The following is a 19,556-nucleotide window of genomic DNA, read 5'->3' as shown; positions in this document are numbered from 1 at the left end:
ACCTTACAGTGAAATGCTGAATACAACAGGTGGAGTAGACCTTACAGTGAAATGCTGAATACAACAGGTGTAGAGACCTTACAGTGAAATGCTGAATACAACAGGTGTAGAGACCTTACAGTGAAATGCTGAATACAACAGGTGTAGTAGACCTTACAGTGAAATACTGAATACAACAGGTGTAGTAGACCTTACAGTGAAATACTGAATACAACAGGTGTAGTAGACCTTACAGTGAAATGCTGAATTACAACAGGTGTAGTAGACCTTACAGTGAAATGCTGAATACAACAGGTGTAGTAGACCTTACAGTGAAATGCTGAATACAACAGGTGTAGTAGACCTTACAGTGAAATGCTGAATACAACAGGTGTAGTAGACCTTACAGTGAAATGCTGAATACAACAGGTGTAGAGACCTTACAGTGAAATCCTGAATACAACAGGTGTAGTAGACCTTACAGTGAAATGCTGAATACAACAGGTGTAGAGACCTTACAGTGAAATGCTGAATATAACAGGTGTAGAGACCTTACAGTGAAATGCTGAATACAACAGGTGTAGAGACCTTACAGTGAAATGCTGAATACAACAGGTGTAGAGACCTTACAGTGAAATGCTGAATACAACAGGTGTAGTAGACCTCACAGTGAAATGCTGAATACATCAGGTGTAGGGACCTTACAGTGAAATGCTGAATACAACAGGTGTAGAGACCTTACAGTGAAATGCTGAATACAACAGGTGTAGAGACCTTACAGTGAAATGCTGAATACAACAGGTGTAGTAGACCTTACAGTGAAATGCTGAATACAACAGGTGGAGTAGACCTTACAGTGAAATGCTGAATACAACAGGTGTAGAGACCTTACAGTGAAATGCTGAATACAACAGGTGTAGAGACCTTACAGTGAAATGCTGAATACAACAGGTGTAGAGACCTTACAGTGAAATGCTGAATACAACAGGTGGAGTAGACCTTACAGTGAAATGCTGAATACAACAGGTGTAGAGACCTTACAGTGAAATGCTGAATACAACAGGTGTAGAGACCTTACAGTGAAATGCTGAATACAACAGGTGTAGTAGACCTTACAGTGAAATACTGAATACAACAGGTGTAGTAGACCTTACAGTGAAATACTGAATACAACAGGTGTAGTAGACCTTACAGTGAAATGCTGAATTACAACAGGTGTAGTAGACCAAGACCAAGATGTACAATATGCAAGGCTATCTCTTCAGACAACAACATTTCCCACCACATCTTCTCTTATCACTCTGTGATAACTATTGTAAAATGTTAAGGTGAGCGTTAGATTAAAGGCTTAAACTATCAAAGGAGGTCCTATCAAAAACACTGAAATCAACTCATAAAACGCCACTTTATCCCTTCAAACCCTTCATTCTGGGTTGTACAATCGAAATTATAACCTATCCGTATTCCATAAGTGTAACACTTGTAAAGCCATGGCAGTAGAACGGTTTAAATTAAGAGCTTCGCTTCATCACACTTACACACATGCTTCATCACACTTACACACATGCTTCATACACTTACAAACATGCTTCATCACACTTACACACATGCTACATACACTTACACACATGCTACATACACTTACACACATGCTACATACACTTACACACATGCTTCATTACACAAGTTCATTATACGGAAATACTATCATCATAATAAACCTAAAATCTACAGTCAAGGTTATACTTTTATCAACGAGAGTGAATCTATCAAAAAATACACACACAAGGGATTTGTAGCTCAAATGTTTACCCATTGTTTCCATAGCCCTTACCACAATGGTGTTAATATAGATCAACTTTAAACCTTCTAATCTTGTCAAACAAAAACAACCTTCAGTTATTACTCATCGTCTCAATCTACAGTGGGAAAGGGAAGCTCAACCAGCATCGGCACCATCCTCTTGAAGAGCATTAAACACGAGTGCTGCTGAGACCGTATTAGACAGGGAGAATAGCCTTACAGCCTGTCAGATAGCCTTACAGCCTGTTAGATAGCCGTACAGCCTGTTAGATAGCCTTACAGCCTGTTAGATAGCCTTACAGCCTGTTAGATAGCCGTACAGCCTGTTAGATAGACTTACAGCCTGTCAGATAGCCTTACAGCCTGTTAGATAGCCTTACAGGCTGTTAGATAGCCTTACAGCCTGTTAGATAGCCTTACAGCCTGTTAGATAGCCGTACGGCCTGTTGGATAGCCTTACAGCATGTTAGATAGCCGTACAGCCTGTTAAATAGACTTACAGCCTGTCAGATAGCCTTACAGCCTGTTAGATAGCCTTACAGCCTGTTAGATAGCCTTACAGCCTGTTAGATAGCCTTACAGCCTGTTAGATAGCCTTACAGCATGTTGGATAGCCTTACGGCCTGTTAGATAGCCTTACTTACGGCCTGTTAGATAGCCTTACGGCCTGTTAGATAGCCTTACGGCCTGTTAGATAGCCTTACGGCCTGTTAGATAGCCGTACGGCCTGTTAGATAGCCGTACGGCCTGTTAGATAGCCGTACAGCCTGTTAGATAGCCTTACGGCCTGTTAGATAGCCTTACGGCCTGTTAGACAGCCTTACGCCCTGTTAGACAGCCTTATAGCCTGTTAGATAGCCTTACGGCCTGTTAGATAGCCTTACAACCTGTTAGATAGCCTTATGGCATGTTAATAATACAATTATGCAGACTAAGCAAAAAACACACGCTGCAGCCCATTGGTCAATATGAGATCCCCAACTTCCCAACAGGGATTCCAACCAAGTTGCATGCGTCCGCTCTAGTTGTGGGGAATTATTTTTAGCAACAGTGGCAATGTATTGGGCAAGATCAGTCACATTAGAAGAGCGACCTGGGACAAAAGTACAACATTCATCGCCAATGATTGCACAAGTGCCCCCTTGAACTGCCAAAAGATAGTCAAGAGCCTCTCTGTTCTGAAGAGTCATTTCAGCCAATTCTTTTAGTTCCCCATTCAATTGTTTCAGGGCATTTCGAGTAGCATTGCCAATTTTCTCTACGTGTCTAGAGATATCACGAATTTGGTCTTGGGCACCTGCAACTCCATACCCAGGGAAAAACCCGTCAAAGAACCTGGAGGCAGGTGCCTGAGTGTGAGTGACGTCAGCCAGAGACCTCTTATCTCTCCTCATCCCAGGAGGTTTGTAGTCTCTAAAGAGAGCCTTCAGATTCTGGTCATTGTTTGGAACGGTTCTCATTGCTGTCACCACAAACCCAACAGTACAAGTACCTCCCCAGTTCAGGGGAAGGCTATGGTAAGCCATCTTACCACACAACCAGTAGGTGCCATTAGGGGCTCCTCTCAGAGTTGTTCTATGTTTGTCAGACCAAATTGTAAACGGTTCCTTAGCAACCTGACCATTCTCCTGTATCACCTTTAAATTGCAAACATTTGATCCATTAATATTCATTGTACAATTACATTTAAATTCCCCCAAATAGTGATCTCCATATCCTCTAATACACCAAGGGGCAGTCGTCACCCCAGCCACTGAAATGGGTGGGAGTGAAACATTATCAGGTCTCACATAACAGAATATATTGGGTTGATTATATACCTTAACATTGTTGGTCATAGTGTAAAAAGGTATTTTTCCTGCCAATGCTATAGTAAAGTTCACCCCTATCGGGACTCCTACAAGGGGGAAGCCTGCCCCTACCTTCACTGGACTCAACCCACACACCCAACAGTCCTTTCCTTTGGATGTCAGGTTGGCAACCATTTGTGCTCTAGATAAGAACAAATTGTCCTCATGGTTGTGAGGGCCAAGCAGGGCTCTCCTTCTACGGTGACCATCTACTTCTGGGCCACTATTCCAGGCCTGTGTTTGCCCCTTTGGCTCAGGACTCATTTGACCCTCTGTCGGGTTTCCTACAAGAAGACAGCCTACTGTTCCTATTAGCATTCCTGTGCTAATGCAGAAGAGGGCCGCACGGCACCGCCGGGACTGGTGAGGCCTCATCTTCTCCTGGATCAGGAACTCGTCTGCAGTGTGACACGTGGATCTAGGTATCTCTCTCAGCAACCTTCACCGCTTGAAGAACTTCTTGAAGAACTTGATATCGACGGGGGTCGATCCAACTCTTTCTTCTGAAGTCACCTGGGTTCAAACAGTGTTCGGCTCCACCTGCTAGGTTCGGCAAAGACGCCTTCACCCGTCGGAAACGAGTCTTAAGAACACTATTAAGGGGGACTCAATTCTCTACAATGTCTTCCTCCGTTCCTTGCAGGGACAACCTGTTCTGGGGGAAAAGGTGTATTAGTCATTAGTCTAAGGTGGTGTCTCTCAAGTCCAACCTAGGGCTACAGTCAACGGCAATGGCTAGGTCACAGTCATGGTCTTCACCGGCATCTGCTTTAGGGAGAAGCATTGAAGGGTTAACATGTAATATCCATACTCACACATCCACATTCCCTTCGTGCCCAAACACACCCAGTATTACTCCATATGTATCTTCAACGGTTCTCTTGCAGCTACTTCCTATGCATATATAATAACACCTTGCGCTATTTACTATTTACCAGTGGCTCTCAGACCACGTAGACACTACACATCAATGCCTATAGACAACGGGGCTATTCCTGCCCACGTGTTTAAATCAAATCAAATCAAATTTTATTTGTCACATACACATGGTTAGCAGATGTTAATGCGAGTGTAGCGAAATGCTTGTGCTTCTAGTTCCGACAATGCAGTAATAACCAACAAGTAATCTAACTAACAATTCCAAAACTACTGTCTTATACACAGTGTAAGGGGATAAAGAATATGTACATAAGGATATATGAATGAGTGATGGTACAGAGGAGCATAGGCAAGATACAGTAGATGGTATCGAGTACAGTATATACAAATGAGATGAGTATGTAAACAAAGTGGCATAGTTAAAGTGGCTAGTGATACATGTATTACATAAGGATGCAGTCGATGATATAGAGTACAGTATCTACGTATGCATATGAGATGAATAATGTAGGGTAAGTAACATTATATAAGGTAGCATTGTTTAAAGTGGCTAGTGATATATTTACATCATTTCCCATCAATTCCCATGATTAAAGTGGCTGGAGTAGAGTCAGTGGCATTGACAGTGTGTTGGCAGTAGCCACTCAATGTTAGTGGTGGCTGTTTAACAGTCTGATGGCCTTGAGATAGAAGCTGTTTTTCAGTCTCTCGGTCCCAGCTTTGATGCACCTGTACTGACCTCGCCTTCTGGATGACAGCGGGGTGAACAGGCAGTGGCTCGGGTGGTTGATGTCCTTGATGATCTTTATGGCCTTCCTGTAGCATCGGGTGGTGTAGGTGTCCTGGAGGGCAGGTAGTTTGCCCCCGGTGATGCGTTGTGCAGACCTCACTACCCTCTGGAGAGCCTTACGGTTGAGGGCGGTGCAGTTGCCATACCAGGCGGTGATACAGCCCGCCAGGATGCTCTCGATTGTGCATCTGTAGAAGTTTGTGAGTGCTTTTGGTGACAAGCCGAATTTCTTCAGCCTCCTGAGGTTGAAGAGGCGCTGCTGCGCCTTCCTCACGATGCTGTCTGTGTGAGTGGACCAATTCAGTTTGTCTGTGATGTGTATGCCGAGGAACTTAAAACTTGCTACCCTCTCCACTACTGTTCCATCGATGTGGATGGGGGGGTGTTCCCTCTGCTGTTTCCTGAAGTCCACAATCATCTCCTAGTTTTGTTGACGTTGAGTGTGAGGTTATTTTCCTGACACCACACTCCGAGGGCCCTCACCTCCTCCCTGTAGGCCGTCTCGTCGTTGTTGGTAATCAAGCCTACCACTGTTGTGTCGTCGGCAAACTTGATGATTGAGTTGGAGGCGTGCGTGGCCACGCAGTCGTGGGTGAACAGGGAGTACAGGAGAGGGCTCAGAACGCACCCTTGTGGGGCCCCAGTGTTGAGGATCAGCGGGGAGGAGATGTTGTTGCCTACCCTCACCACCTGGGGGCGGCCCGTCAGGAAGTCCAGTACCCAGTTGCACAGGGCGGGGTCGAGACCCAGGGTCTCGAGCTTGATGACGAGCTTGGAGGGTACTATGGTGTTGAATGCCGAGCTGTAGTCGATGAACAGCATTCTCACATAGGTATTCCTCTTGTCCAGATGGGTTAGGGCAGTGTGCAGTGTGGTTGAGATTGCATCGTCTGTGGACCTATTTGGGCGGTAAGCAAATTGGAGTGGGTCAAGGGTGTCAGGTAGGGTGGAGGTGATATGGTCCTTGACTAGTCTCTCAAAGCACTTCATGATGACGGATGTGAGTGCTACGGGGCGGTAGTCGTTTAGCTCAGTTACCTTAGCTTTCTTGGGAACAGGAACAATGGTGGCCCTCTTGAAGCATGTGGGAACAGCAGACTGGTATAGGGATTGGTTGAATATGTCCGTAAACACACCGGCCAGCTGGTCTGCGCATGCTCTGAGGGCGCGGCTGGGGATGCCGTCTGGGCCTGCAGCCTTGCGAGGGTTAACACGTTTAAATGTCTTACTCACTTCGGCTGCAGTGAAGGAGAGACCGCATGTTTTCGTTGCAGGCCGTGTCAGTGGCACTGTATTGTCCTCAAAGCGGGCAAAAAAGTTGTTTAGTCTGCCTGGGAGCAAGACATCCTGGTCCGTGACTGGGCTGGGTTTCTTCCTGTAGTCCGTGATTGACTGTAGACCCTGCCACATGCCTCTTGTGTCTGAGCCGTTGAATTGAGATTCTACTTTGTCTCTGTACTGGCGCTTAGCTTGTTTGATAGCCTTGCGGAGGGAATAGCTGCGCTGTTTGTATTCAGTCATGTTACCAGACACCTTGCCCTGATTAAAAGCAGTGGTTCGCGCCTTCAGTTCCACACGAATGCTGCCATCAATCCACGGTTTCTGGTTGGGGAATGTTTTAATCGTTGCTATGGGAACGACATCTTCAACGCACGTTCTAATGAACTCGCACACCGAATCAGCGTATTCGTCAATGTTGTTGGCTGACGCAATACGAAACATCTCCCAGTCCACGTGATGGAAGCAGTCTTGGAGTGTGGAGTCAGCTTGGTCGGACCAGCGTTGGACAGACCTCAGCGTGGGAGCTTCTTGTTTTAGTTTCTGTCTGTAGGCAGGGATCAACAAAATGGAGTCGTGGTCAGCTTTTCCGAAAGGGGGGCGGGGCAGGGCGTTATATGCGTCGCGGAAGTTAGAGTAACAATGATCCAGGGTCTTTCCACCCCTGGTTGCGCAATCGATATGCTGATAAAATTTAGGGAGTCTTGTTTTCAGATTAGCCTTGTTAAAATCCCCAGCTACAATGAATGCAGCCTCCGGATAAATCGTTTCCAGTTTGCAGAGAGTTAAATAAAGTTCGTTCAGAGCCATCGATGTGTCTGCTTGGGGGGGATATATACGGCTGTGATTATAATCGAAGAGAATTCTCTTGGTAGATAATGCGGTCTACATTTGATTGTGAGGAATTCTAAATCAGGTGAACAGAAGGATTTGAGTTCCTGTATGTTTCTTTCATCACACCATGTCACGTTGGCCATAAGGCATACGCCCCCGCCCCTCTTCTTACCAGAAAGATGTTCGTTTCTGTCCGCGCGATGCGTGGAGAAACCCGCTGGCTGCACCGCTTCGGATTGCGTCTCTCCAGTGAGCCACGTTTCCGTGAAACAGAGAACGTTACAGTCTCTGATGTCCCTCTGGAATGCTACCCTTGCTCGGATTTCATCAACCTTGTTGTCAAGAGACTGGACATTGGCAAGAAGAATGCTAGGGAGTGGTGCACGATGTGCCCGTCTCCGGAGTCTGACCAGAAGACCGCTTCGTTTCCCTCTTTTTCTGAGTCGTTTTTTTGGGTCGCTGCATGGGAACCATCCCGTGGCGCTGGTTGTAAGGCAGAACACAGGATCCGCATCGCGAAAAACATATTCTTGGTCGTACTGGTGGTGAGTTGACGCTGATCTTATATTCAGTAGTTCTTCTCGGCTGTATGTGATGAAACCTAAGATGACCTGGGGTACTAGTGTAAGAAATAACACGTAAAAAAACAAAAAACTGCATAGTTTCCTAGGAACGCGAAGCGAGGCGGCCATCTCTGTCGGCGCCGGACCAAGGTGAGAAACTGTAGCCTCTAAGACTATGGTATCTTTCCATTTACTTCATTTTTAAGGTTTAGTTTGATTTTTATTTTTATTTTTTTTATTTTTTTTAAATAAAAATTCATTTAGATTGACTTACTGAAAAGTTAGTAGATGTGTCCCTCTATTGTTCACTTATGATATGTCTCCTCCCGGGCAGTTCACAGTCAAGGTATGGTCTGGGCGGGTCCTAGTCGTCTTTTCGTCAGATGAGAAATTCCCTCACGCCTTCCCATAGAATGTGCAGAATCAATCATCCTGCTTGTGATTCCAGAACTGGGCTGTTCTGCCAATTGGTCTGAGGAGATCACAGTCACCTGCACAAACCACAATAGAGTGAGAGAGAACAAGCACAAAATGTACAATGGCAAGGCTTTCTCTTCAGACAACAACATTTCCCACCACACTTCCTGTATGGTTAATAATGGCTTGGAGTCAGTAAGGTATTAATGAGGAGCAGACAGTCTACAGGTCTGGAGTCAGTGATGATAAGTAAGGTATTAATTAGGAGCAGACAGTCTACAGGTCTGGAGTCAGTGATGATAAGTAAGGTATTAATTAGGAGCAGACAGTCTACAGGTCTGGAGTCAGTGATGAGGAGCAGACAGTCTACAGGTCTGGAGTCAGTGATGATAAGTAAGGTATTAATGAGGAGCAGACAGTCTACAGGTCTGGAGTCAGTGATGATAAGTAAGGTATTAATTAGGAGCAGACAGTCTACAGGTCTGGAGTCAGTGATGATAAGTAAGGTATTAATTAGGAGCAGACAGTCTACAGGTCTGGAGTCAGTGATGATAAGTAAGGTATTAATGAGGAGCATACAGTCTACAGGTCTGGAGTCAGTGATGATAAGTAAGGTATTAATGAGGAGCAGACAGTCTACAGGTCTGGAGTCAGTGATGATAAGTAAGGTATTAATTAGGAGCAGACAGTCTACAGGTCTGGAGTCAGTGATGATAAGTAAGGTATTAATGAGGAGCAGACAGTCTACAGGTCTGGAGTCAGTGATGATAAGTACGGTATTAATTAGGAGCAGACAGTCTACAGGTCTGGAGTCAGTGATGATAAGTAAGGTATTAATGAGGAGCAGACAGTCTACAGGTCTGGAGTCAGTGATGATAAGTAAGGTATTAATGAGGAGCAGACAGTCTACAGGTCTGGAGTCAGTGATGATAAGTAAGGTATTAATTAGGAGCAGACAGTCTACAGGTCTGGAGTCAGTGATGATAAGTAAGGTATTAATGAGGAGCAGACAGTCTACAGGTCTGGAGTCAGTGATGATAAGTAAGGTATTAATTAGGTGCAGACAGTCTACAGATCTGGAGTCAGTGATGGTAAGTAAGGTATTAATGAGGAGCAGACAGTCTACAGGTCTGGAGTCAGTGATGATAAGTAAGGTATTAATTAGGAGCAGACAGTCTACAGGTCTGGAGTCAGTGATGATAAGTAAGGTATTAATGAGGAGCAGACAGTCTACAGGTCTGGAGTCAGTGATGATAAGTAAGGTATTAATGAGGAGCAGGCAGTCTACAGGTCTTGAGTCAGTGATGATAAGTAAGGTATTAATTAGGAGCAGACAGTCTACAGGTCTGGAGTCAGTGATGATAAGTAAGGTATTAATGAGGAGCAGACAGTCTACAGGTCTGGAGTCAGTGATGATAAGTAAGGTATTAATGAGGAGCAGACAGTCTACAGGTCTGGAGTCAGTGATTATAAGTAAGGTATTAATGAGGAGCAGACAGTCTACAGGTCTGGAGTCAGTGATGATAAGTAAGGTATTAATGAGGAGCAGACAGTCTACAGGTCTGGAGTCAGTGATGATAAGTAAGGTATTAATTAGGAGCAGACAGTCTACAGGTCTGGAGTCAGTGATGATAAGTAAGGTATTAATGAGGAGCAGACAGTCTACAGGTCTGGAGTCAGTGATGATAAGTAAGGTATTAATGAGGAGCAGACAGTCTACAGGTCTGGAGTCAGTGATGATAAGTAAGGTATGAATGAGGAGCAGACAGTCTACAGGTCTGGAGTCAGTGATGATAAGTAAGGTATTAATGAGGAGCAGACAGTCTACAGGTCTGGAGTCAGTGATGATAAGTAAGGTATTAATGAGGAGCAGACAGTCTACAGGTCTGGAGTCAGTGATGATAAGTAAGGTATTAATTAGGAGCAGACAGTCTACAGGTCTGGAGTCAGTGATGATAAGTAAGGTATTAATGAGGAGCATACAGTCTACAGGTCTGGAGTCAGTGATGATAAGTAAGGTATTAATGAGGAGCAGACAGTCTACAGGTCTGGAGTCAGTGATGATAAGTAAGGTATTAATGAGGAGCAGACAGTCTACAGGTCTGGAGTCAGTGATGATAACTAAGGTATTAATTAGGAGCAGACAGTCTACAGGTCTGGAGTCAGTGATGATAAGTAAGGTATTAATGAGGAGCAGACAGTCTACAGGTCTGGAGTCAGTGATGATAAGTAAGGTATTGATGAGGAGCAGACAGTCTACAGGTCTGGAGTCAGTGATGATAAGTAAGGTATTAATGAGGAGCAGACAGTCTACAGGTCTGGAGTCAGTGATGATAAGTAAGGTATGAATGAGGAGCAGACAGTCTACAGGTCTGGAGTCAGTGATGATAAGTAAGGTATTAATGAGGAGCAGACAGTCTACAGGTCTGGAGTCAGTGATGATAAGTAAGGTATTAATGAGGAGCAGACAGTCTACAGGTCTGGAGTCAGTGATGATAAGTAAGGTATTAATTAGGAGCAGACAGTCTACAGGTCTGGAGTCAGTGATGATAAGTAAGGTATTAATGAGGAGCATACAGTCTACAGGTCTGGAGTCAGTGATGATAAGTAAGGTATTAATTAGGAGCAGACAGTCTACAGGTCTGGAGTCAGTGATGATAAGTAAGGTATTAATTAGGAGCAGACAGTCTACAGGTCTGGAGTCAGTGATGATAAGTAAGGTATTAATGAGGAGCATACAGTCTACAGGTCTGGAGTCAGTGATGATAAGTAAGGTATTAATGAGGAGCAGACAGTCTACAGGTCTGGAGTCAGTGATGATAAGTAAGGTATTAATTAGGAGCAGACAGTCTACAGGTCTGGAGTCAGTGATGATAAGTAAGGTATTAATGAGGAGCAGACAGTCTACAGGTCTGGAGTCAGTGATGATAAGTACGGTATTAATTAGGAGCAGACAGTCTACAGGTCTGGAGTCAGTGATGATAAGTAAGGTATTAATGAGGAGCAGACAGTCTACAGGTCTGGAGTCAGTGATGATAAGTAAGGTATTAATGAGGAGCAGACAGTCTACAGGTCTGGAGTCAGTGATGATAAGTAAGGTATTAATTAGGAGCAGACAGTCTACAGGTCTGGAGTCAGTGATGATAAGTAAGGTATTAATGAGGAGCAGACAGTCTACAGGTCTGGAGTCAGTGATGATAAGTAAGGTATTAATTAGGTGCAGACAGTCTACAGATCTGGAGTCAGTGATGATAAGTAAGGTATTAATGAGGAGCAGACAGTCTACAGGTCTGGAGTCAGTGATGATAAGTAAGGTATTAATTAGGAGCAGACAGTCTACAGGTCTGGAGTCAGTGATGATAAGTAAGGTATTAATGAGGAGCAGACAGTCTACAGGTCTGGAGTCAGTGATGATAAGTAAGGTATTAATGAGGAGCAGGCAGTCTACAGGTCTGGAGTCAGTGATGATAAGTAAGGTATTAATTAGGAGCAGACAGTCTACAGGTCTGGAGTCAGTGATGATAAGTAAGGTATTAATGAGGAGCAGACAGTCTACAGGTCTGGAGTCAGTGATGATAAGTAAGGTATTAATGAGGAGCAGACAGTCTACAGGTCTGGAGTCAGTGATTATAAGTAAGGTATTAATGAGGAGCAGACAGTCTACAGGTCTGGAGTCAGTGATGATAAGTAAGGTATTAATGAGGAGCAGACAGTCTACAGGTCTGGAGTCAGTGATGATAAGTAAGGTATTAATTAGGAGCAGACAGTCTACAGGTCTGGAGTCAGTGATGATAAGTAAGGTATTAATGAGGAGCAGACAGTCTACAGGTCTGGAGTCAGTGATGATAAGTAAGGTATTAATGAGGAGCAGACAGTCTACAGGTCTGGAGTCAGTGATGATAAGTAAGGTATGAATGAGGAGCAGACAGTCTACAGGTCTGGAGTCAGTGATGATAAGTAAGGTATTAATGAGGAGCAGACAGTCTACAGGTCTGGAGTCAGTGATGATAAGTAAGGTATTAATGAGGAGCAGACAGTCTACAGGTCTGGAGTCAGTGATGATAAGTAAGGTATTAATTAGGAGCAGACAGTCTACAGGTCTGGAGTCAGTGATGATAAGTAAGGTATTAATGAGGAGCATACAGTCTACAGGTCTGGAGTCAGTGATGATAAGTAAGGTATTAATGAGGAGCAGACAGTCTACAGGTCTGGAGTCAGTGATGATAAGTAAGGTATTAATGAGGAGCAGACAGTCTACAGGTCTGGAGTCAGTGATGATAACTAAGGTATTAATTAGGAGCAGACAGTCTACAGGTCTGGAGTCAGTGATGATAAGTAAGGTATTAATGAGGAGCAGACAGTCTACAGGTCTGGGTCTTTCTGTTCTTTCCCAGTTACAAATCCACTCACCTCTTTCCATTGGTGTGAGAGGTTCTTCAGATGAGTTTGTCCTCAGATCTGTAGTCAGTGATGAAGTCTCTCTCTCCCTCCTCTTTGTCTGTCTGCTTCTCTCTACAGCCAGGGATGGTCTTTTATACAGAACAGCTGAGTGTGCGACATGTCTGTACCTGTGTGTGTGTGTGTGTGTGTGTGTGTGTGTGTGTGTGTGTGTGTGTGTGTGTGTGTGTGTGTGTGTGTGTGTGTGTGTGTGTGTGTGTGTGTGTGTGTGTATGTGTGTGTGTGTGAAAAACAACAACAAAACCCTGTGTACATGAGGAGGAAGCAAGTCAAAGTTTGACTGTGGTGTTCATTGCTAGAGATACATACAGTGTAGCTATGGTAACAGATCAATGGAACCTCACGGGGTGTAGCACAAGGACCCAGTCACTGTCACCCATTCAAAGAAGCTGATCCGTCAAATCCGTCATAATTTATGTAATGATCTAATCTAATTGTTTTTAAATTAAACGTTTTAATAGTTATCTAATGGGCCTATAATGAGGTTACTATAGTCTGATGTTTATTCGGCTGTTTTCGCTGCGTAATATTTAGAAGTTGTCATTTTCTGGTGTTATGTTTTGGGGATGGCACCCATAAAAGCATTATACTGTCATCTGATTTTTTCTTCCAGAACATAGTGTAAAATGCACATATAAACATTAGCCTAAATTTAGGCACATTTATATGGGCGGCAATGAGGATGAGTTGGTATCTACATGGTTTTGGCTAAACTTTTACCTAAACTACTATAGTGAATTCAAAAGGTATTTATTCATTTATTTAACCTTTGTTTAACTAGACAATGGAACTCCTAATCACAGCGGGTTGTGATACAGTCTGGATTTGATCCAGGTTGTCTGTAGTGACATATCACTGAGATGCAGTGTCTTAGACCTCTGCTCACACACACACACACACACACACACACACACACACACACACACACACACACACACACACACACACACACACACACACACACACACACACACACACACACACACACACAAACAGGGACACACACCTACACACACACAGACACACACACAGACACACACACACAGACACACACACCTACACACACAGACACACACAAACAGGGACACAGCCACACACACATGGACACACACACACACACACACAGGGACACACACCCACACACACAGGGACATACACACAGACACACACAGAGACATACACACAGACACACACAGAGACATACACACAGACACACACAGAGACATACACACAGACACACACAGACAAACACACACACACACACGTTGATATCATGTTCCAAATGCCAGAAGTGCAGTATGTGTGTGTGTGTGTGTGTGTGTTCGCCTGTGTTCATGTGTTACCTGTGCTGAACAGTCCCACGTCTCCCCCATTGCGTGCAGAGTTGCAGAGTCACTGAACTGAGAAACACAACAACACAGGGTGGAGGGATATCATGGACAGACAGATGATGGAGATTGTGTAAAGGCTCCCTGCTCTGGATAAAGATCAACAACAACCCAACCAAGTTAAACAAACCCACAGACACACTCTCAACCTGAGGGAAAAGGAGAGACAGATGGAGAGAGAGATAATGTCGACTGATCGTGTACAATTCCCCGCTGTTCTGGTTGCTACATCGTTCACCTGGTCTTGCGAAAGCAGACTTTTGCTATGTTCAGAGGTAAACTCCATATAAATGTGAATCGATTCTCGAATCACGATGGTCTTGCTATCTCAAACAGCAAGGTTTATTCCATCTAAACGTGAATCGATTCTCGAATCACGATGGTCTTGCCATCTCAAACAACAAGGTTTATTCCATCTAAACGTGAATCGATTCTCGAATCACGATACGGTTCTAGAAGCATAAAGCCCTCTACTTTCATATCACATCAAAAATAATTTACCCAAATGCAAAATTTCTGTACACCACAGGAGGCTGGTGAGGGGAGGATGTCTGGAATGGAGAAAATGAAGCGGTGTCATGGAAACCAGGAATTAGATTCCATTCCTTCCTTCCTTCCACCCATTACTATGAGGCCGTCCTTCTGCCATTACAAATAAAATAAAATCAAATTGTATTGTGTAATTCTTACTTACAAGCCCTTAACCAACGATGCAGTTTAAAGAAAATATAGGGGATACCGGTACAGAGTCAATGTGTCAATGTGGAGGCTATATACAGGGGATACCGGTACAGAGTCAATGTGGAGGCTATATACAGGGGATACCGGTACAGAGTCAATGTGGAGGCTATATACAGGGGATACCGGTACAGAGTCAATGTGTCAATGTGGAGGCTATATACAGGGGATACCGGTACAGAGTCAATGTGGAGGCTATATACAGGGGGTACCGGTACAGATTCAATGTGGAGGCTATATACAGGGGATACCGGTACAGAGTCAATGTGGAGGCTATATACAGGGGGTACCGGTACAGATTCAATGTGGAGGCTATATACAGGGGATACCGGTACAGAGTCAATGTGGAGTCTATATACAGGGGGTACATGTACAGAGTCAATTTGGAGGCTATATACAGGGGGTACCGGTACAGAGTCAATGTGGAGGCTATATACAGGGGATACCGGTACAGAGTCAATGTGGAGGCTATATACAGGGGGTACCGGTACAGAGTCAATTTGGAGGCTATATACAGGGTTTACCAGTACAGAGTCAAAGTGGAGATGTTTAGGGAATTTTTATCAATGATGACTAATTATGTATACATTTCAATCAGGACTGACTAATCAGAATACTATTATGTTACTGTATATGTACTAATCAGAATACTATTATGTTACTGTATATGTACTAATCAGAATACTATTATGTTACTGTATATGTACTAATCAGAATACTATTATGTTACTGTATATGTACTAATCAGAATACTATTATGTTACTGTATATGTACTAATCAGAATACTATTATGTTAGTGTATATGTACTAATCAGAATACTATGATGTTACTGTATATGTACTAATCAGAATACTATTATGTTACTGTATATGTACTAATCAGAATACTATTATGTTACTGAATATGTATGAATTTTCTTTTTAATCCTAGTACTGAATATAATGTGTGTAAATATAATCAAGAATTAGAACAAAGACTGTACCATGGTAGAAATTAATGAACTTATAGCCAGTCTGGCTAGAAGGCTTATCTACACAAGCTGACCTTGGCTCGGTCATAAATTATCTTAATAGGGAGAGACGATGTGAGAACCATACAGCCATTGTACTAGAATGGAGATGGCACGGGTTGGTACTGAAACTAATGACGTCATTTTAAGTTTATAACCTGTGGTAAAATGTGTAAGGAGCAGTACTCTCGTGAATAAAGGCTGCTATTTGACTTTAAGACTGGGCTCTGTCCATTTTTATACTAATAAGGGTCATACATATCCTTATGAATTGATATTGAGTGCTTGATTTTAATTGGGTATTAAAACAGGAGACTATCAACAGGGGGTACCGGAATAGAGAGCCAATGTGTCAATGTGCGGGGGCACCGGTGTCGAGGGGATTGAGATAATGATGTACATGCAGGTAGGGATGTTAATACATAGATGGGGGGTGGGGTGTGGGTGGGGGTGGGGGGCAATGCAAATAGTCTGGGTAGCCATTTGACTAGATGTTCAGGGAGGAAATCTCAGGATTGTAAACATGCACAAACACAGGTGGACAACAGAGGGCTCTGGATGAGAGTGGTGCAGGCTCACCTGGGGCAACACCAGAGTGCCCTGCCTGCTGCCTCGACCCCTAGAGGAACCAACCCGGCCAGCAGTGTGACCTCTGCAGCCATAGATGCCCCTCCTCCGGCCTCCCTGAGCGCAGCACCTCCCAGCTCCATAGGCACCGGTGCTGGGAGGGGGAACCAGAACTCCCTGAGCGCAGCACCTCCCAGCTCCATAGGCACCGGAGCGGTGGTGCTGGGAGGGGGAACCAGAACTCCCTGAGCGCAGCACCTCCCAGCTCCATAGGCACCGGAGCGGTGGTGAGGGAACCGCTCATATTGATCAGGTCACATCTCACCCCCATATTGATCAGGTTACATGTCACCCCCATATTGATCAGGTCACATCTCACCCCCATATTGATCAGGTCACATCCACCCCCATAATGATCATATTGAATCAGGTCACATCTCACCCCCATATTGATCAGGTCACATCTCACCCCCATATTGATCAGGTCACATCTCACCCCCATATTGATCAGGTCACATCCACCCCCATATGGATCATATTAAATCAGGTCACACCTCACCCCCATATTGATCATATTAAATCAGGTTACACCTCACCCCCATATTGATCAGGTCACACCTCACCCCATATTGATCATATTAAATCAGGTCACACCTCACCCCCATATTGATCATATTAAATCAGGTCACACCTCACCCCCATATTGATCATATTAAATCAGGTCACACCTCACCCCCATATTGATCATATTAAATCAGGTCACACCTCACCCCCATATTGATCATATTAAATCAGGTCACATCTCACCCCCATATTGATCATATTAAATCAGGTCACACCTCACCCCCATATTGATCATATTAAATCAGGTCACACCTCAGCCCCATATTGATCATATTAAATCAGGTCACACCTCAGCCCCATATTGATCAGGTCACACATCACCACCATATTGATCAGGTCAGATCTCACCATCCATATTGGTCAGGTCACACCTCAACACCCATATGAATCAGGTCACACATCACCACCCATATTAATCAGGTCACACCTCACCACCCATGTTGATCAGGTCATACCTCACCACCCATATTAATCAGGTCACACCTCACCACCATATTGATCAGGTCACATCTCACCACCCATATTGATCAGGTCACACCTCACCACCCACATTGATTAGGTCACACCTGACCACCCATATTGATTAGGTCACACCTGACCACCCATATTGATCAGGTCACATCACACCACCCATATTAATCAGGTCACACCTCACCACCATATTGATCAGTTCACATCTCACCACCCATATTGGTCAGGTCACACCTCACCACCCATATTAATCAGGTCACACCTCACCACCCATATTGATCAGGTCACACCTCACCTCATCCACACAAATGCAGCAAACATACTGTATCTCAAAAGCCATTAAAAGGACGGTGATCAGTGTTTAGGGGAAATGGGTCATTTAATACAAACTGTCATGCAACGTTTATTGAACTGAACACACAGTAGCAGCATCAGACAGACACCCAACAAAATAAAAGTCCAGAGACAGGTTTACAAAATAAGAGTCCTCTTAATAGAGGGAGATGAACAGATCATATGAAGTGCCTCTTAGTAGATTCAAGCTGATGCACCAGCAGGGGAACTGCTGGTTCATCTATCCTCCTTTCATCCTCCCTCTCTCTCTCTCTTCCTCCCTCTCTCTCTCTTCCTCCCGTTCCTCTCTCTTTCCCAACCTGTCCCCCCCTATTCTCCCTCCCTCCCTCTCTCTTCTTCCCTCTCTCTTCTTCCCCCTCTCTTCCTCCCTCTCTCTTCTTCCCCCTCTCTTCTTCCCCCTCTCTTCTTCCTCCCTCTCTTCCTCCCTCTCTTCCTCCCTCTCTTCCCCCCCTCTTCTTCCCCCTCTCTTCTTCCCCCCTCTTCTTCCCCCTCTCTTCTTCCCCCTCTCTTCTTCATCCCTCTCTTCCTCCCTCTCTTCCCCCCCTCTTCTTCCCCCTCTCTTCTTCCCCTTTCTACTTCCCCCTCTCTTCTTCCCCCCTCTTCTTCCCCCTCTCTTCTTCCCCCCCTCTTCTGGGTTACTGCAGATGTAGCAGTGCTGCCATCTTCAGGACAGACTGAGTTACTACAGCACAACCTTACAGTCAGAGAGTACAACACCACAACTACAGTCATTTGATTTTATATATTTATTTAACAGGGACAAAGCACATCCATGAACATTTCTATAAACATGCCAGATTGAGACAATTGTCTGTCTGTTGTCCCTGGTGCAGATATTATTTTCCCTTGCGGCATGTGTATATAACAACATCATCTGCATATTATATATCAAAACCGTGACACATGAAACATGTCTTTTATATATAAGCTAAAGTGTAAAGACCCTAAAACGGATCCTCGTGGGACCCCATTGCACAGTTGCCAGACAATTAGACATTCTGGTTGATTACAACACTGTATTCTGTCAGATCAACTAATCCATCCATGTTAACACATTGGGGGAGAAATTGAACTTTGCTAGTTTAGAGAGTAGTGTTCTGTGATTTACAGTATCAAGTGCTTTTAGCAAATATATAAAACACAGCTCCTACCACTTCCACTTTGGCAAATCTCTGAAGCCGAATTGCATGGGTTATAATGAGTAATCACTCGTATTCAAGGGATCAGTCAATTGCTTAGAAACTACTCATTCTGCAGCCTTTGAAACAATTGGTGAAATGCTTCTAGGTCTATAGTTATTGACCTTAAAACAATCTCCAGACATGAACGTGGTGGTAACAGCAGCTGACTTCCATTCCCTTGGGAAGATACCTTGGTTATTGGATAGATTGATCTGATGTGTTATTGGTGATGCTTAAATATAATATATGTTTTTAAGAAAACATCATCAAAACCATAGACATCTTTGGCTTTAGAGGTTTTCAAGCTTTCACCTCAGTAGTTGGAATCATATCAAACATTTGAGTGAGTCTTTGCATTGGGTGTAGTGCTA

At 44.1% G+C, this 19,556-nt stretch overlaps 1 protein-coding gene across 2 annotated transcripts; it reads right to left on the bottom strand.

The window, feature by feature from the left end:
* Positions 1-1,120: 1,120 nt before the first annotated feature.
* Positions 1,121-12,897, bottom strand: LOC116358960 (syncytin-B-like). 2 transcript variants are annotated; one of them, XM_031811431.1, is made up of 3 exons: positions 12,804-12,897; positions 8,251-8,467; positions 1,121-4,287 (listed from the first exon to the last, which is right to left on the bottom strand). In XM_031811431.1, the coding sequence occupies exon 3, from the start codon at positions 4,005-4,007 to the stop codon at positions 2,673-2,675; it is 1,335 nt and encodes a 444-aa protein (XP_031667291.1). In that variant the 5' UTR covers positions 4,008-4,287; positions 8,251-8,467; positions 12,804-12,897; the 3' UTR covers positions 1,121-2,672. The 2 variants fall into 2 exon arrangements, with proteins under 2 accessions (XP_031667291.1, XP_031667290.1); XM_031811430.1 differs by having other exon boundaries at positions 1,121-4,282; positions 12,804-12,890.
* Positions 12,898-19,556: the final 6,659 nt, after the last annotated feature.

The sequence above is a fragment of the Oncorhynchus kisutch genome, unplaced genomic scaffold (assembly GCF_002021735.2).
Source record: "Oncorhynchus kisutch isolate 150728-3 unplaced genomic scaffold, Okis_V2 Okis01b-Okis20b_hom, whole genome shotgun sequence".
Classification (NCBI taxonomy): domain Eukaryota; kingdom Metazoa; phylum Chordata; class Actinopteri; order Salmoniformes; family Salmonidae; genus Oncorhynchus; species Oncorhynchus kisutch.
Note: the sequence above shows the minus strand (reverse complement) of the source record. Positions and strands in the feature narration are given on the sequence as shown.